General features: G+C 34.6%; 1 protein-coding gene across 1 annotated transcript in view; it reads right to left on the reverse strand.

Annotated features, from left to right (window-relative positions):
• LOC103546271 (protein eyes shut homolog) overlaps positions 1-15,112 on the reverse strand; it is a 1,017,652-nt gene that overhangs the window by 242,699 nt on the left and 759,841 nt on the right. Inside the window, exon 22 of the mRNA XM_070583910.1 lies at positions 7,759-7,912. Within this exon, the coding sequence (XP_070440011.1) occupies positions 7,759-7,912 (154 nt within the window). The remainder of the gene's footprint in view (positions 1-7,758; positions 7,913-15,112) is intronic.

Consider the following 15,112-nt stretch of genomic DNA (forward strand, 5'->3'; position numbering starts at 1 on the left):
AGAATGCTCTTTTGCATTAAGGGATTGCCAGGGCGTGGTTGAGTTCATCCCAGTCCGTCATGTATTTTGGGAAATTTCTGTCCTCCAAATGGTGGGAGCTTCACTGAGGTGTCCAATAAGCCCCTATGTAAATTTTCATGTTATTTGATGTAGGGTGTTCTCCTGGAATCTCCTTCTTTTTATCTTTTTAACATTTTGTGTTTGAAGACAGGATTGGGGTTCAGATATCACTGACAATTAGAATTAAGTCAACTATTAAAAAGCAGGAGGGAAAAGGGCAGAATTCTATATCAAATACTATAAAATCAGAATTTACTGTCTCATGATGACATTTGAATAAATTATCTAAAGAAATATTAAAAGTCTTTGTTCTGTATTTATTGAGTTCAAACACATTGGCTATGAAACCAGCATTCAATTTAAAAAATTTAATAACTGTTTTGAAAAGCCTTAACTATTCTTAAATGAGTCTGTGTTAGGTGTAACAGAGTTCACAGATGATGAATTGTGAAACAATTCATCTCAGTATACATATTCTCTTTATTCAGTGTATTGATGAAGTCATAGCAATTTGTTGAGGAGGAAGCTGGCATAGCTTCTTTTAGCTTCGTTTAGAAAGTTAGATGGCTGGACTTTTTTTTTTTTAAATGAATAAGATTGTCTATATTTTGAGTCTACTCTGTGAGAATTGTTCTAAAGGAGTTAATTAAGATAAATATGTTGTCAAGTATTGAGGCCTACCACTAAGAACAGGATTTAAAGAACTTTCACAGTAAAATATCTTTCCTGGTAGTGGTTTTAAGGCAGTTATCAAATACCCTCTAAGCACAGTGATGGATCCCAATTAGGGAGAGCTGTGGGGCCCACAGAAGCTGGTTGGAAAATACACGGAATATAAATCTATATCACTAAATCACCACTCCTTCACTTAAGAAACAAATAATCCCCTGACATTTCCTCATAAATCTTATTTTTCAACACGTTAAATCCCTTTATTTAAATGCCCTATGGCAAAGTGTTCTCTGACTCTATCAATTATTGCTTTTCTGCTCAAATTCCTATATATTCCGTTTGCCCGAAGTCTTCATTTGCTTTCTGTTACTTTCTTATATAATCTTGTCTTAAAGAAGATAGAGTGCATGCATTTTAGAACTAGAGAGAGCAGCCTATTAGGGACTGAATTCATTTTGCCGTACACTCCACCATCACACGAGAATAATTCAAACTTCCTCAATAGTCCTCTCTGACAGTGTAGAAATCTACCACCCACCATAAAGCATGAAGAGAATGTGAAGCCTTCCTCAGCATACATTGCTAATTTTCAAGAGAATTTCTTGCCTTTTGTTTTAATTTGTTGGAATTCTCTGCATTAGAAATTACGATGTTTGATAACGATTTGCTGAAAAGCTTGAACTTTGTGTTCCCATCATACCCAATTTACTGCCTGAGCCATGGTATTATTCTACACTGTGATGTCTGCTGATCCCCTTCCATCTGCTGTTCCCCTGATAAATTCCTACTCTTCCTTCAAAGGCCACTGCCTTGCCCACTCCATGTTACAGATGTCCTTGCCAACTGCTGTCTCCTTTTGCTCACAGTCAACCAGCTCTCTGGTCTGTCTCGGCATCTGAGAACACCAGATGAGGAGTTGTGGGCTGTGTCTTCACTTTGGTGACTTTGATAATAGCCATTTAATTTGAACTGAACTGCACAATTAAGAGGAGCAAACACGTGATCACATAGTCAAACAGTCACTTGAAATTTTTTTTTTTGTATCAAACTGGCTGATCGAGTCCACTGACATATTATTCAGTGAACATGCTGTGTAGACTCAGGTTCACGTTCCGATTATGATGTCTTTGCTCAGAAAGATCCATTCTATTTCTGCAACACTAAGCACCAAACTGATACTTAGCTTTCTTGTTTCTCAAGATACATGCACATTTTAGACACAGCTATATGTGCTAGCAGAAGACTCTATCCAATAATCCTAAACAATACTAAAATCACCAGCTTCTAGACCTATAGACGTTCTTCAAGGATTTTCTTAAGCTTATTTAATGAAAGAAATTTTAGTTTTACACTGGAAATTCACGATTAAATACAAATACACTGCATTACAACTTGCCATCCAGCTAGTATTGATACATATTATAGGGACATGTTATGTGTGATTACGGTGTTATGTGTGGATAAAGGAGCAGAGGCAATGTTTAGATTCATGTGTTTATGGACAGGACAAGGGAATCATAAAGTCTTCTGCTGTATTTCCCATTCTAAGCTCTAGTTTTCCGACGGTTCCTCTAAGAAATACCAGATGGAGGAGTTGATGGAAAAGATACAGAAATTAATATTGAAGTGATGCAGTTTGACCTTTTTAAGATGAAACGCTTGCCAAACTTTCCATATTGACATGGCAACATTTTATGAATAAATCTAATATCTTATAGATTTAGCACAGTTCAAAAGTCACCATCTGTTTCAAGAGTGAAGGTTCTCACTATTACACACTTTCTTTGCTCTAAGACTAAATGCATGAAATCCATAACTTATAGAATATTAACTATCAGGAACGGGTGAAAAACTTTTATGTATTTTAGAAAATCAGAAACATAAAGGACATTTTGAATTGTTCTCAAAATTATAGCTGATAATATATTATGGATATTCTTTCTTCTTACATGAACTTGGGTAGTCTCCTGTGCATTCTCTGTACGGAGTTATAGGTCTATACCAGCTGGGCAGTAAGTTGTAATACAGAGAATTTATGTGGGAAAACGGCAATGCACTGGAATCTGATTTTGAGCAGAATTGTTTGAAAGGCCTTTGAGAAATTAAATATGGGTATTATAAGAAGTTGTTGCTCCTTCTTATTTTTTATAAATTATTTACTAGTAAATCTCTTTCGTTTGGCATAGCCCAAATCAATCCTACTCAGAATCCTTTTTATTTCCCATTCTTTTGATGCTAATGTTGGTTTGCATTATAATAAATTTTTTACCTAATTTCTTAAACAATTGTAGGAAATAAGCTAATTAAAATAAATAAAAAGTAATCTGTGCTGATATACACATACACACATACATATACTTCTATCTGTATGCAGTTTTTATCTCATGGAAATTAATAAGTTCAAACAGGAGGTAAAAATCACTCCATTTACAAAACTCAACAGCAGCTTGTGTTAGTTCATTTTGTCTCCTTGACCAAGAAGTTAATGTGACAAAAATGCTTGCAGTGGTTTTACTTGATACTTGTTTGAGTTTTCTCAAGTACTAGTGTTCTTCCTGCCCAACTAGAAACTTTCCCAGCGTCTATTCAATGGGTCTTAAACCAAGCATGCATTTCTTTACACAGACCTGCTACTAAAAAGTAGCTGAGATGGAGGTGTAGTCCTGGCTGTCATGAAATCCTTGACTAACATCCACTTGGCTTTGGCTACCTGGAGTTTGTTAACCAACATGAGCTATTAGATATTAGAATATGCCTTAGCTCTACATGCGTAACTTAGCACCTCTGGATAAATCTTTGAGAAAATGTTGCCAGGTGTTTGGGAGGGTGGGCTCTAAGGAAGGCAGAATAGGCTATGTAGCTTTAAAACATGCAGATGACACAGTAGATTATCTAGAGGAAAGGATGCAGGACTTCTTTAGAGAACAGAATACTGAATTAAAGAGTCAGCTTTTGTGTAGGACAGATTCGAAAGGTGCCAGAAAACTTCAGAAACTTGAAAAAGTATATATATGGTAAGACAATTTTTCTGAACTTCCCCAAAGGAGAATAACCCTTGTGAAAACCAAGGCTCTCTCTATGTGATCCCTTTCAAAATTTGTTGAAAGGAAAGACAAATGGTGCATGAGTATGAATTACAATGTAGCTCTAGAGCTATGATCTCGGCTCCATTTCATTTAAGAACTGCTGTCTTGATACTGAATTGACCTCGATCACTACAAGCGGCTTATTCAAGTTTGTTCTACTTCTGCCATCCACCCTTCAGAAACAATGCAGATCTAGTAGGAGGAAATACTGGCATGTTTATTCTCAGTAGCGAATAACAAAATAAAAATCAAAGCTATCTTTTACATGTTTACCTTAGAGCTTGTTCCGTTTATTTTTTAAAATAAATTCTTATCAATCATGGTATGGTATTTTACTGTCAAGAACTCTTAAATATGGAAGAACTTCCATCAACATTTATATAAGTAAAAATTAACCTAATTCACAATGTTTTTAGGAAGAAACTTGTTCTGAGTTTGCATAGTGAGTGCTATTGGTAAGAATTAAGATAGTTAGGAAGAGATGAACAAACAGACCCTTTTAATTCTAAATAATGCCCAGTTAAGGATGAAGAGTGGGGAACACAAGACAAACAGAGAAGGTGACATAGTCAACTAGACAGACAGAGATAAAGCAGAAGGCAGTCATAGATCGAAGGATGGACACAGAGGCACAGGATGTACACAGAAGCCTCAATGTGTGTGTCTTTCTCCATTTTCCCACCTGTCTGGCAGGAATCTTTGCTCGTGTATATTGTATCTCATTGCCCCAACCTTCTAAGAAACTTTATGCTCTCAATTCTTCTTTATTTTTCTATGTATTAACACCTTCCGCTCAACTAACAATTCCAATCCACAAACATGCTCAAATCTCTCATCTTACATTTTTTTCCTCTTCACTCCTCACCTCCCTCTAGACATCACTTTTTACACTTTCGCAGTAAAACTTTGTGAAAGAATTGTCTATATTTGCTACTTCAATTTCCTCCAATCTGACTTCCTACTCTATTCCCCTACAATGAAGTCTTTGGCACATGGAATCATGTGGACAGTCCAAAGGACTATCCGAGCATTTGAAGAACATTCCCATGGCCTTTCCTGACACCCACTCCTGTTTGTCTCCTACTCCTCTGGCTACTTCTCCTCAGACTCTTTTACAGCTTCATCTTCCTCTGCTCAGTCATTAAAAGTTAGCTCCTCAAGACTTAGTCCCAGGCAATTCTTTTTACTCACTCCATATGCTCATCCATACCCATGCACACTGGTGACTCATAACTTTCTATTTCAATTATCATCTGCAATCTGACGACTTATAACTTCATATTTCCCATCAAGACCTCTCCTCTGAGCTCTATGTCCACGTGTTCAACTTGAAAACCCCACTTTGATGTTTCAAAGTCACCTTAATCTCATCAGGCTGAAGCCTGAACTCACTCACAATCTTCTCTATCAAAGATGCTCTTCTTGCATTGTTTCTATCTCAATGAATAATCTTCCAACCAATGCACAACAGAAAATGAGTATTCATTTTTGACACAGCTCTCTTTTAACTTCTGGTATTAATTAGTACAATTTTACTCCTAATTGTATTTTAAATCTGTCAGTTTTTCTAGGACACCAGTCTAGCCCAAGCTACCATATGTCTTACTTGGATGTATGGTAGCCATCTAATTGGCTCCCCCTTCATTCACTCAACATGGCTATAAGGCCCTATGAGTGTTTCCATATGCTGAACTCTTAGTCTTTATCTTCCAGTACTCAGCCGCCCTCCTCTGCTTCTCTGTTCCATGCACATTGGGCTATTGGACCTCTTAATATGACATGGCTTTTTCCACGAGAGGGTCTTTCCTCATGCTCTTCCCTCTGCCTGGAAGACAGAGACCTCTGCTTTAATTATTTTTGTTTGTTTTTCTCAAGTTCACGTCTACTCATTCTTCAGAGAGCTTCCTTGGACTCTCTAGGATAGGCCAGGCTACTCTGTGACTTATTCTTATATCATGTCTCTTTTATTTCCTACACATTTCAAATTTTAGTTATTCCCTCATTAATGTGATTTTTTTGTCAATCTCCTTCACTAAATTTTATACATATAGGAATTAGGATTTTGGCTTACCATTGAATTCCAGGAGCTTAGTATAGTACTAGAATTATAATAAGAACTATTTGTTATGTAAATAAATAAAATTAAACACAGAATTTAAAAAAAGCAGAAGAAACAGAAAGAAATGAGAAACAAAAATTAAGACATGTCGAGAGAGTGCTTAGCAGATGGGCACTCAAAAATTCTAAAATTAATTTTTAGTGAATTTATTTTAATTAATTTATTTAAATTTACCATATAAATTTAAATAATTTATCTGATATGTAATATACAATATATAATATAGTTTTAGGTTCAGACTTTAATGAAACCTATTGTCACTTTGAATTCTTGTAGGATATTGCCTATAAGACAAAGCAGATTTTCATTTTTGTGTCACTAGAAATATCTCCTTTTTACTTTCTCAGTTTCAGATACAATTAATTGAAAGACTCGGAAAGTCTTTGCTTTTCAATTTTACTAGAAACGTCCATATTTTTCTACAAGATGCTTTCAACTTCAGGCTACCTGATGATCTGAATGGTTTATCTGAGGACTGCCCAATTAGGTCATCATTATTTAAAGGCAAAAGATGAAATCACTCCTTTAAGAAAGTTTGACCAAAAAATAAAAATTACTTCATGTGTAACTGAATGTGCCACCGTTTGTATAAACTGTTACACTGTGTAAAATAATGATGTTATCAATAGAAATGCCTTTTAAATTGGTTTCTAAGTTATTCATCTTCTCATCAGGCTCTTTTTCTGTGATCAACTGCAAAGCTTTGTAAGAGTAATGATGGAAATGGGAGTTAAGTCTATTGCTCTGAAAGTTTGTTCTGTAATGAACTCAGTGTTCCAAAAGAGTACGCCTAATTTACAAGTAGTAATTTCATTACTTTAGGATAATTTCATTGCCTTCTTGTCATAACCAACTGAATTTCCCAGCCCAGACACCCTCATTCCTTCATTCATTCGGACATTGACTGAGCATCTTGCTGTCAGACGCCCTGCTAAATGCATTAAAAATGAGTAAGATACTGTCCTTGCCTATAAGGAGTTTCCATTTTCAGATTGGTGTCAATTTCCTTGATTTTATTTTCAGATTGATGCAGACTCTGGCAAAGTTTATTTGATTTATATAACCTTCATAGGTTAGCCAAGATTCCTGTGGATCAGATCAACTTATCCAATTGTCACCTAACACATAAACTCAGACACAAAGTGTTATTTTTAACTGACATAGAGTAACTTTAGAGACCCTTAACACTGGAATGCTATACTGATACAGAATTTTAAATTCTTGGCTGCTACATGTAAATTTTGTTCAGTAACCCCCTTGGGATGTGACCATCATTTTTAGCAATTTCTCTGTTCTGAGATTTCCTAATTCTGAAGCATGAACTAATTTATAGACTGCCTTCCAAAAGTTTATAAGCTCCAGAAAGACATCTCCCTTTAATATTCAATTGGTTTTTACTTTCTATCGGATTTTCCTTTTTCTCTGCAAAGTCAATGGCTTTTTTTTCCCCAAACTAGTAGGAACAACTAGTAGGAACTAGTTGTACTCTTTCCACTCAGTGGATATTTTGTTGAACAATTGAACTAGATCTTAATTTCAACTGAACGACCTGACTCTTCAATCTATTTCTTTGCTCCATGATATTTTCAAAGAAACCGATTCATTTTGTGCACACTTTGATCGCCACTGGATGGTATCAAATTACACCTTGGTTTAATTTATAGTTTACTCCCCCAAACTGAAAAAAATTATTGGCAAAACAATTTTCAGATGGACCTTCTTGCCTTTCTTTTCACATTTGGGTGACTATTACACATATAAATAACATTTAAGGAATAAGGCTCAGCACTATGGTTCAAAGAACGACTGTGGAGTACTTACCGTATTGTGATGGGGATGAACACATTTGTGTTAATGCTGTAATTAGCAGAAAGAGTCAAGATATTTTGAGAATTTCCACATCCATATTTAACTGTAGGCCTTCCTTCCAAAAGAAATAAATGAAGAAACTGTTGTCCAAAATTCTTCTCACTACCTTTAAGAACAAACATTACATTAAATTAATGATTAATGTAGATTTATATTTTATGCAATAACAATCATTCATTCAACAAACATAATCTTTGCTCTCAAGGAGTAATGATTTGGTGAGATGGTAGCAGTTTTATTAGATAATTATTCAATGTAATAAGTACTATATTAGAAATAAACATTATTTCCCACAGGCTGTGAATAACATGATATTAACAGTATTAACTTGACTGAGATTAACTTCTGATTGTTTCCTAATAGCTAAATGAACTTAACTGTTTTGAGCCTCAGTTTCCTCATATATTATAATGGGATAAAAAAATACTAATTGTTAGAACCTCTATGATAAGTAAATAAAATAATAAATGAAATGTATTTGTTATTACCTTTAGAGTACTGGATAACTTGATTTCGTATTATTATTAATTATTTATATTTTAATTTTAATGTGTGTCTTTCATAAAAATTGAAATGATAAAGAAATATATAATGGAAAAAAAGAAACATTTCCCCTTCCTCCAGCCCATCCTGCACCCCACTTTGAGGTATTCTTTGCTGTCATTGATCTATCTACATACAAATATTTATATAGCCCTAATTTTATTTTTAAAAATGAAATAATGTTATAAACAGCTTTATTCATCTTTCTCTTTTCACTTAACAATAAATGGTAGACATCTGTCCATGTAAGTACATAGATTTCTATCTCTTTAAAACATTAATTGAAGTAAAACTCAAACAGAAAATAACACACATTTCAAGTGTATAGCTCAGTGAATTATCACAACGTGAACCCTCTCACACAACACCACCAACTTAAGAAAACAAACATTATCTGCATTTTCAGAAGCCCTGTGAATCACAAGTCCTTTCTTCCAGCTACCAAAAGGAGCCACAATCCTGACGTTTAACAGTTGGGATTCATTTTGCTTGATTGTAAATCATGTTAGTGGGATTGTTCTGTACACTTTCTTCTGTGTCTGTTTACTTTTGCTCAATATTTCGTTTGCGAGATAGCATCCATGCTACAGTCCATTCCTTTTCATTGCTTTCAAATGTCCCATTAAATGAATACATACATTTCAGTTCTTCTTTCCTCTACAGATGGACAGCCCCCCACCCCCGCAATTTTTTGTTATTATGACTAACGCTGCTATGACAATCTTGCATGTGTCTTTTGTGATGAAGCGCATGCCTTTCTGTTGTGTATATAACTAGGAGTTGAATTGTACTGTCAGAGAATATGAATATGACTTATTTAGTAGCTATTGCCAGTTTTCCAAAATGACGTTTTGGTTTAACTCCTTACCAGCAGTATATAAGAGTCCCAGCTGGACCATAATCCATAATCTCACCATCACTTGGTATGGTCACCTTGTAGATTTTAACTATTCTGTGTTTATTATTGTAGCTGTAATTTTTATTTTCCTCCTGTTAGTGAAGTTGAGCATATTTTGATATCCTCTTTTGTAAAGTGCGAGTTTGTTTTTCTTGCTCATGCTTCTATTTAGCTGTTTGCTTTTTCCTTGTTGAATACAGAGTTATGTCTATGTATATATCTAATATCTACATCTATATACATATATACGTATGTAGGCACATAGCATCCAAGCTCTTTGTCAGCCACATGTATTGAAAATATCTTCTCCAATTCTGTGGACTGTCTTGCCAATCTCTTAATGGTGAGTTTTGATGAACATACGTTCTTATGTTAGTGTAGGTCAATTTATCAATTATTTCCTGTGTGGTTATGATTAGTACTTTTTACGTCATCTTTAAGATATCTTTGCCAGCCTCAAAGTCATGAAGTTATTCCCTATTATCTTCTGTAAGCTTTATTTAAGATAGTCCTTCCATCTACGGTTGACTTTTGTACATCATGTGCAGCAGAAGGTGGTGCTCTGTTGAACAACGGTCCCTAAAGACATTCATGCCCTAACTGTTGGAACCTGTGAACGTTTACCTTATATGGGAAAAGAGATTTCTCAGATGTGATTAAATTAAAGATGTTGAGATGGGAAGATTATCTTGAATTACTTGGTTGAGTAATAAAATTAGTCTAAAGTCCTAAGAGGGATAACGGAAGAGGATAGGCTATGTGACTATAGAAACAGAGACAGGAGTGATGCAGCCACAGCCAAGGAGTGCAAGCAGCTGCCAGAAGCTGCCAGAGGCCAGGAATAGGTTCTCCTCTGGAGCCTCCAGAAGGAACCGGCGCTGCTGACAAGCTGATTTTAGCCCCATAAGACAGATGTTGTACTTGTGGCCTGCAGAACTGTAAGAGAATGCATTTCTGCTGTTTGAAGCCACTAAGCTTGTGGTAATTCGCTACAGAAGCAATAGGAAGTTAATACAGGGGTCAATTTTTATTCTTTCTCACTTGATTTCCAATTGATCCAAAATCATCAAAGTAAATAATTCTCATCATGTATTTACTGAATTCTCAGATATTTGTGGAATATATATTTTTAATATTCCCCACAGTTTTCTTTATTCTTGTGAATATATGTATTTAAGATAATGATCATTGTTTTTATACTCAAGCCATATAAAAAACACCCACAAAGGTCTCCCAAACCAAGCTGCGACATTACCACCCTCAGGAATGTCCAGCATTAACATCTGGTGAACACTTCCATAGACACAAATGCTGACAACTGGATAGACAGAAATGGAGAGAAAGAGAGAGATTTGTTTTATTAGGGAAAAATCATACTGTACATGTATTTAAAAATGAAAATTTTATTAAATCAGTAGTTCTCAAACTTTTAGGTTTAAAGTCTTTAACATACTTAAATCTATTGAGAAACCCCCAAGAAGTTTTGTTTACATAGTTTGCATCTTTTCATATTTACTATATTAGAATTTAAAACTGAGAAATTTTTCAAATATTTGTTGATTAGTTTGCTTAAAAACAACAGTAATAAAAATTGTTGCTGATTAACCTAAATAACATATTTTGTGAAAAGTAATTATATTTTTCAAAACAAAAATAAAATAGTGAGAAGAGTAGTATTGTTCTATACTTTTGCAAACATCTGTAATGTCAAGCTTAACAAAAGAGAGCTGGATTCTCATATCTACTTCTGTGCTCAGTCTGTTGTGAATTGTTGCTTTAGTTGAAGTATATGAATTCCGGCCTCACACAGGATGTTGCTGGAAAGGGAGGATTATTTTAATAACCTTTTAAAATACGCACAAATTGGACAAATGGTAGTTCATTAAAGTTTACTTGCAATGTGGAATCTGAAACTATATTAATGATCTTTACATACTCTGTTACATTAAAATTCCATTGATCTTTCTTGTACTTTGAATGGATATTTCACCTGTGCATGATTTTGTAACATCATGCACTGATCATTTGAAAAATGTTGGTTCGCTGAGTTATGGATATCTTTCATATGTCCACACATTTTATTACACAATATTAAAAAATCTCATTCATTAATATTACTACTGAACTCATCGGAAAGTATTGGGAAGTTCTAAAGCTCATTGTGGAGAATGCAAGTTTTCTAAAATTCTAATTTTTCTTAGGAAGTTTGAGTTTTGTCATTGGGAACAAATATTGTTAGGTGATTTCATAGAAATAATGGGCTTACTTTGCTAAGTTTTGAGAAAATATCTGCAAAATGCTCAAGTCTGAATAAGTATTGGTTATCTTTTAGTCATTTTTCAAGTCATGTTTTGATAGTGGCTACGTCAACTAACAACTTAAAATATTGCATAAGTGCCTTTCATCAAGGCAGCTGTTACACTTCAGTATGGAGCAGACTCACTTTAGGTGTACTTCTTTACACGCAGAACATTAAAAAGTTGTATATACAAAGATTGAGACTTTTAAAAATTAATACATTGTACTGCACCATTAAGGACACTTTTGTGTACAGTTTTACTTGATTGCATAGTGGAAGAGAATACAATGACTGAGGACAATTTGGAGTCACTGCCATGACACTAGGTGCCAAAAGTTTCATGCACTGTGACTTTTGTACCATGAGTAAAAATCCCAACACAAAAGTCTTAGTCTTATTAAAAAAATAATTTTGATATTATGGACACCTGAAATGGTCTTGGAGATACTCAGGGATCTGGATAAACTTGAAATATCTCTATAATAGAGCTCACATTAATATAAAAGCAAAAAAAAAAAAAAAAACAAAAAAGAAGAAAGAAACCAGAGTGAAACTAAAGGCATTGCTGAACCTCAGATAAATATTTCTTTAACATCTCAGCAAGAATGTCAGAAAACCTAGGTGACCTCTCCCCCACACTACAGGCTCTAGAGAATGGAATAAAAGCAATATTGAGGTCTCAGAGAATGGTTCAGAAAAAACAGTGAAAGAATTCGAAATAGGAAAAAAGAATCTAGCTCACCCATTCAGGTTCTCATCACAATTCTTTGTCTTTGAGCTATTTTGCAACACTGTAAGTTGGAGAACACTAATAATAATTCAAATGGTTCTTGTCTATAAAAATGCAAGCTATGTCCGGTGAAACGCAACTGATTGTCACCCTCTGGGTGGACCTGCTTTCCATCTGTTTGTAAGTTTGCTTCAGAATTCCTTGCCTTCGTACATGCCTCTGCTCCTTCAATTCTCCTTTGAACTGGTTGTAGTATCTTACCAGTTCCCTCATTAATTAGCAGGTTGAATAAAATCTTTGACACGTGTTCATTTTATAGACCTTTCTGAAAATTATCCTTTGACAAAGGAAAATAAGCAGATTTTGAAATTATGAGGTATATCAGGAGAAATGATTCACATTATATTAGACCAAATAAAACCAACTCCAGGGAGAAAAATCTACCCAGAATACAACATGAATGGGGTCTCCTGGTGTTAAGCAACATAGTGGCCTCTGACTGGACAGAGATGCCCACATCATGGATGGCCAAGACTGGGAAGAAAGGAAGGATTCAAAATGCAAGTGAAGAAGCAGATAAGAGTCGGACATATAAAACCTAAGAAATGGAAACAGATTTTCCACGAGTGCTTTAAGCTATAGAACTTTTTGAGAATATAAATTCAGCAAGAGAATAACACAAAGTGAAATAAAATACAAAATAGTCAGATTAAATCAATATTGCAGAAGTAAGGAAACAAATTGGACAAAGCGACAGCATTAAAGATGTAATGACAAAATGCGAGTAGCAAAGGACTGAACAAACACGGTTGAAAATCCCTCTTTTGAGATCCTCGCCCGCCAGGTGTTTACCACACTTCTGGGACTTCAGCTGCGCGACTCCCAGATTAGTCTGGTGCCCGGCCCAGGGCAGCACAGTGTCATCTCTTCTTCCTCTCCTGAGATCTGTTCACAGTTTTGGGGGGTTCTACTCTTTAGCGTTTTCCCTTATCTTTCTCATGACTTCCTATTCAATTTCTCAGCCTGCTTTTCTCCGAATTTAAGAGTTAATTAAGAATTTTTAGTATTATTTTTGACTCTTCTTTTTACTGGGCAGAGGGAGCTGGGGGCAGTGGGAGCACATTTAGCCACACACAAGTCTGTACCAGCATCTCATGTTTTCTCTCTGGGGATACATAAAACGTTATGTCATAAAACAGCATAAGCTTGTTGTTCTTTCTTGAATGGCTGCCTTGTTCTCTGCCCTCATCCCTTTGGGCTCACAGAGGGTGGTTATTTGGTTATGCCCTGATGGACAGTCTCTTATCCTGCTCCATGATGCCATTTTTACTCACAAGTTTCTATTACTTACTGTTTTTATAAATTGTTTTGTGTTACCATTTCAGGCTCATATTTTTGAGATAAGACTTAGAAATATGATATATGGAGCAGAGTAGAACAGAGCTGAACATTTAGGTCAAGCTGTTTTGCCATATGTACAAGGCTTGTTTTTCAAAGCTTCAAAAATGGAATTTTAAAGATTGATTATACACATTGGACAAGATGTATGTAGTACAATACAAGAATGAATTATTTTTAAAGGAAGCACAGTCACTACAACCAATGACGGGGGTGAACAGCCTTATCCAGGTGTACCAACATCCCATTATGTACCACAGGTACTCTGTAACACGGGACATGCCAGGGCTGCTTTCAGAAATGTAATGGGAATGAAAGTAAACAAGATTAGCTCTCTCTATAGTTGCTATGTAGCAACAGTTTCTGATTCATCACACTGATGTATCCTATTAATAAGCAATTTCTTGTTTTATAATATAATACTTTTAAAGAATTCAAAGTGTTCTGCTGATAACATTTGACAGTAGGTGGGGAAATGGAAGAGCTGCGGCTACTGATGTATTTAGATGATGAAGTAGCAAATTATTCACTTCAGACTGTGGGTCATAGTCTGACTGATTGAGTTTTTCACTTTTGAATCAACTGACTCTGTATCACAAAACCTAGATTTTGTAGATACAGAAAAGCTACGAATAAATGTTCAGGAGAAAGTCTTTGGTTTTTCACAAACAGTACTAAAGACATTATATTTTGTCACACAATTCTTATGAATGTTATTTGATTCTAGAAATGAAAAATTAATGGCAATTAGTAAGAGAGAAGAAATATACAAAATTTTCAAAATAGAACTACTAAAAATTATAAATAGTGACTACTATTAAATGGATGTATATTTTTGATATCAAACTGTATGTGTTGAGTAATCCATATGCCATAGTAAATTTAGTTCATTTAAGAGACGCTTGATGATCCATTATTGGAGAAATGTTAACCTCTCCTTTTTTGAAAGAAGTTTTTATGCTTTTAGGCTGTGTGGTAATTTTTTCAACAAATCATTTACGTCTTGAATTTTCCTGAATATTTATCCAGAAGATATTTTTAAACTTGAGAAAATCTATAATTCTCAGATTTTATTTATTCTAAAGAAATTGTTGATTGTATCTCCTGATTTAAGATTTACTGAATATAAAAAATGCTGCTTAGAACAATAAAGGGTAATCATTACTTGCAAAACCATGGACACTAGTTTCTAGTATCATAGATGTTTAGAGAGATAATTATAATAATTTTGAGTCTAAAATTTATATTCAGTATATATTTACATATATAGTGCAGTATATTTATTATATATATTATTCTTCTCATAAAAAAGAAATAATGAAATAATGTGGAGAGAAAGAATGATATCCTAGTCCAACTTTTTAAAAATATTGGTTTGCTTGGGTATTGCATTGGGTTCTAGATCTGAAATTTTCTAAGCATGCATAATTCATCACTT

The sequence above is a fragment of the Equus przewalskii genome, chromosome 19 (genome assembly GCF_037783145.1).
Source record: "Equus przewalskii isolate Varuska chromosome 19, EquPr2, whole genome shotgun sequence".
NCBI classification, from domain to species: domain Eukaryota; kingdom Metazoa; phylum Chordata; class Mammalia; order Perissodactyla; family Equidae; genus Equus; species Equus przewalskii.